This window comes from Drosophila arizonae, chromosome 3 (genome assembly GCF_054131065.1).
Source record: "Drosophila arizonae isolate 15081-1271.41 chromosome 3, UAZ_ARI_1.0, whole genome shotgun sequence".
Classification (NCBI taxonomy): domain Eukaryota; kingdom Metazoa; phylum Arthropoda; class Insecta; order Diptera; family Drosophilidae; genus Drosophila; species Drosophila arizonae.
In genome coordinates, this window is record NC_142923.1 from 6,374,266 (window position 1) to 6,379,311 (window position 5,046).

The window sequence follows — 5,046 nt, forward strand, 5'->3', positions numbered from 1 at the left end:
TTACCATCGATTTTTTTTCAAAAATATCAAAAATTAATTAGTTATGACAGAATTTTCAAAAATTTTTGGGTGTACTTATTATTTTCATCATGAGTGTACCTTAACTCTTGCATCGTAAGACAGATTAGAACAGAATATCTATTCAATAATATTTTCAGTAATTTTAAATCACGTTCAAAGTGTTGCGTGACTTCTACTGACTACTTTTCATCTCTGTTGTTCCATCTCCAAGTGCAATCGTTGTCTATGACTCTTTATGTGTATCATTTTTCATGCCTGCAGCATGGATTTAGCATTATTGTATTTTATATTATTTGTGCTTAATTTGCCGAACGGGCCATGCACCTGATTTCCTGACTGTTGTGACTATACAGTGCAAAAGAGACAGAACTCAGATAGAGAGAGGAAGAGTAAAAGAGGAAGAGGGAGAGAGAGAGAGGGGGATATATATAACGATTTTCGATTGTGGCTTTTGCCAACGGGCAGCATCTGCATACATACATACATATATACTCTGATCCTCTTCGTGCTGGCAGACAAGTTCGTTAATTTGACGCTCGCACCTCGTTCGCATAAATTTTGCCAAGTGCCAGGCGGTCGGTCGGGGGTTTCTGGGGCGGCTGGCTAGGGGGTGTGGCAGCAGCTATGGTACCTCTTCTTCGTCTGTCAGGTCAGGTTTGGTGGGCAGTGGCTGGTGGTGCTTGGGCTATTAGCGCACAATGCCAACGCCTGGGCCGCCCACACTCCACAGCTCCAGCATCAGCTTCCAGCGCGTCTTAGTCTTCATGGTTCATGGTTATGCGGCGTTCCTTTTGTCAATTTCCAGACATTTGCCTTTAAGTGCGGCTGGGCCAGAGATTTATGTTGTGCCGTTGTCATTTTAAGTTAATGGCCTGTAATTCTCTCCCTCTCACACGCTATCTCACTCTGCAGTTCTTCTTCCTTTTCTCTTGCGCTCTCTCGCTCTCTTGGAGTTTTCATAACTCTTTGCTTAACCTGACGATCGTTGCTGCGCCGGCATGTGCAGGTGAATTTTTACATCTAGGCAGCTAGCTAAATTTATGATTCGACTTTTAAATTGGTTTATTGCAATTTCCGCAGCACACATCCACACCCACACCCACACACACACATGCAAGCTCAAAATTCGTTAAGCACTTGCACACAATTTGAATGGTATCGACAGTTTCGTGCCTATCGATCGCTATGCCCAGCTGATCTTTAAAATTGCAAACGGTCAGCACTGATTCCTAGCCTAGAAGGCTAGGCAACTAGCTGTACCGTTGCATGGTCTCTAATTGCAGGCTTAAAGCCTAAAGAAAAATGCCTGAAACAGCTGCAGATATTCGGGCAGAATCTATATGAATGATATTGATAAAATGATCAAAATTGATGGGATATTAATAATGCTTCTTCATACTTATTTTGTTTTGTAATTAAATCTTCGTAAGATAAAAGCTACTCTGAAGGAAAGTAAAAGTGGTAAAGGGATTTCGTGGGCAATACTGCGTAGAAAATATCTTAAAACGAACAAATGTTTTTTTTATTTTTTATGTTGACCGATTTCAGAATTTGCATATTACTTATCAAGATAGAGTTGTTTCACTCTCGTCCCATTGTTAACAGATCGCTTTGCAAAAGCTAATGTCCAATCCAATGGCTGCAAGGCTCAGCAGCTTTGAGCCGCAAGTGTATCGGATAAGCTTGTGTTATCGCCCGCTCCTGCCTATCGATCACAAAGGCCCAGCACTGACACTGACAGTTTTGTTTGTCAACTTTGTTGCTTGTCAAAAAAAAAAAAAAAGGAGAAAAACAGATGATAGCTGGAGAAAATATTTCATTTGAAAGCTGAAATCAAATCATCTGTATCCATTTGGACTAGTTTCGTATTTAGTGTTCAAATTAAAAATCAACCAACATAAAGAAATGAAACGACATAATGCGAAGGCAATTGCAGCGGCGGTTGCTATTGCTGCAGCAGCTGCTGCCTCCGCCGAGGGCAAAAAGAAAACGGAGACCAAACTGACTCTCAATCCGTCGACGCTCTACGTGGATGTGGTGAAGAATATGGCCAGGCCGGAGAGCTCGCCACCGGCAGCACCGGCGCCGCCAAAGTTTACCATTTTGCGTGAGGATTTTCCGGCTCTGCCGGGCACTCAGGACGATTTGCGTAACAGCAATAGTGCCACCGTGCCGGATGACTGGACGGCTATCATCAGTGACGATGATGAAGTTGGCGATAATAATAAAGATGATGGTGCTGTTAATGATGATGTTGAGGTGACGCAGCCGCCGCCACCATCGCCGCCAACACCATCCCCACCAACGCCCTCGCCGGACAGTGTTAGCGAGCCGGAATCGGTGCCTGAGCCTATGGCTGAGCCGGTACCTGAGCCAGTGCCTGAGCCGGAGCCAGAGCCAGAGTCGGTGTCGGTGCCAGATTTGCTCATCGAGCTGCACAGCAGCACCGACAGCAACAACATCAGCAGCAGCAACAGCAACAACATCAGCAGCAGCTCCAAGAACAACTCCAATTCCAGTGAGACGGAAACGGTGGAGCCAGAATTTCCGGCAGTGGCCCATGTGGCCGCCACCACTGATTTCAATAGCAGCTCCTACGCTCCGGAGACCGAAGTGTACCCGAACTTTGTGAAGTACGTGAAGAGCCGCATCTTCGACACACAGTTCCTGGCCGTGGGAGTGCATCAACGTGCCTGGTCGCGCCAGAGGAGCAGCGATGCGGTGCCAAACATTGGGCCGCCGCCTGGGTTCGAGAATATGAAATTCTATAGTCGCTTGCGCACCAATCGTTTGGGTGTGCCGCTGGGCGGTGTGACCTTCGACGTAACGCCGCCGCAGGCGAATAGCAGGCGCTCAGAGCGTTCAAATGGCGGCAGCATGGAGAGCGCCTATGGCTTGAGCGGATTGGCTAGCACTTTGAAGGCGGCACAGCAGAATCCGCATCTATTTTCGGAGATCTTCGGTCATGAGGCGGCGGATCTGAATGTGGATGCGCATTGCTGTGCTTGCGAGGCGAACAAGCTGCACGCCAGTTTCGCCGGGCCGCTGGAGGGCGGACGCTGTGCTCCGCACGAGGTGAACTACGATATACCGTTGTACTACCGACGCAATAACGAACGGGAGTTGCCCCAGCCGAAGATCGAACAGATGGAAGTGGAGCTGCTGTTCTTCTTCTTCTACACATATCCGGGCGACATGATGCAAATGCTGGCCGCTGCCGAGCTGGCCGAGCGCGGTTGGCGTTTCCACATATACGAACGTCTCTGGATTCGACGCCAGGCTGACAATCCACACTACGTGGTGTGCGATTATCAGGAGTCCGGCGAGTACAACTACTTCAACATGGTGCACTGGAAGATCCTGGCTCGTCACTTCGATCTGCTGCCCGTGCATCTGGAACGCACCATAACCAAGATCGAGCTGCTCGAGCAATACGGCTATCATCCGCAGATGAGGTGAGGCTAGCTGACTACATGGCAGGTGGCCATTCATTACTAATCCGAACGTCTTGTTTATCCTCCTACACACACATACTCCTAACAGCTTCTTCTGAGACGGTGCTTATCCTTTGCGCGGCAATAGACGATAGAGGCATTCTAGTCGAGCGTGACTCAATGGCGAACCAATTGCTAACATGCTCCAAACACAATACATACTCATCGATTATACATATACATTCATATATATACATATATGATATATATTATATAAATATGTATATTTATCTATAGCTACACATGTATGTATATAGCTTTGAAAGCATCATTCGAAATTAATAGTTGTTGCTGCTGCAAGTTGTTAAAAGCTTATATATATATTTATGATCATATGATATATAATCGAGTTAGTTTTATATATTTGTTTGACCAAATCTGATTGATATATTGGCCATACCCATATACACGAATGATTCTCACTGCATATAGATGATCTGATGATATATAATGAAATTGGTTTTATATATATTTGTATGACCAAGGCATTGATCAATTGATAGGTCAGCATACACGAATGATCGCACTTGATAATTGTATTTCATAGTTTAAATAATGTAAAATCGAGTTAATTTTATATATTTGTCTGACCAAATCTGTTTGATAGATTGGCCATACTCATATACACGAATGATTCTCACTAGAAATAGCTTGACAATCATATATCAGGTAATAGATAATCGAGTTAGTTATTTGTTTGACTAAGGCGCTGATTGATAGATAGATACATACACGACTGATTCTCACTACAAATACACTTGCAATTATATATCATAAGTGATAGGTATATTTACATATAATTGAATTAGTTTTATATATTTGACCAATGCATTGATCAATTGATGGGTCAGCATACACGAATGATTCTCACTCCAAATACACTTGACAATTGTATAAGATAAATGAGAGATTTTATGCACTGTGAAACCGAATGTATTTGACATAAAATAAATGAGCATAGCACTTTATATTCATATTTATATTTCGTATTCTATTTAGTGCTTTTAAACTATGTATGTACTATGAACGGGAAACCGTTGCTTCAGGGATAAATAATTATCGATAACCATAACTGTCTCTTAAGTCTCACCACTAACCAGAGAGTTAGCGGTCTCACATATTTATAGTGTTGGTAAATTATACATAGGTGGAGCGATGAAATCGAATAGTGACGAAGAAATAAAGTTAACTAATTTATTAATTCATTCTCATTGATTATTCTATAAAAATAATTATTAGTCAATTTGAGTTTATCATAAATATGGAACATATAACGATTTTCTAAAAAGTCGAAAGATTTTTATGAAAAATTTCCCACAGTCGCCTTTGAGTACACAGACATCCATCTGCACTTTTATAGACCGCTTCATGGTAATCCATCTAAGAGCAATCAATACTTGTTTTTCTTCCGCTTCAATCTGTGCAGCGGCGGTGCAGAAAGTCCACTGTATAACATTGGCCAGTGGCCACACCTTGCAGTTCAATTTATTTGATATTTAACAGCCAAATGCACATGCCAAGCGCTCCTCTG

At 43.1% G+C, this 5,046-nt stretch overlaps 1 protein-coding gene across 1 annotated transcript; it reads left to right on the forward strand.

The window, feature by feature from the left end:
• The first annotated feature begins 1,783 nt into the window (after positions 1 to 1,783).
• LOC108609630 (uncharacterized) lies at positions 1,784 to 3,832 on the forward strand. The gene is made up of 2 exons (XM_018001350.2): positions 1,784 to 3,476; positions 3,565 to 3,832. Exons 1-2 carry the CDS (start codon positions 1,927 to 1,929, stop codon positions 3,572 to 3,574), a joined length of 1,560 nt encoding a protein of 519 aa, XP_017856839.1. The 5' UTR covers positions 1,784 to 1,926; the 3' UTR covers positions 3,575 to 3,832.
• Positions 3,833 to 5,046: the final 1,214 nt, after the last annotated feature.

Excerpts from the sequence above, each read along its gene's own strand:
- LOC108609630 (XM_018001350.2), top strand. The coding sequence starts at position 1,927 with ATGAAACGACATAATGCGAAGGCAATTGCAGCGGCGGTTGCTATTGCT.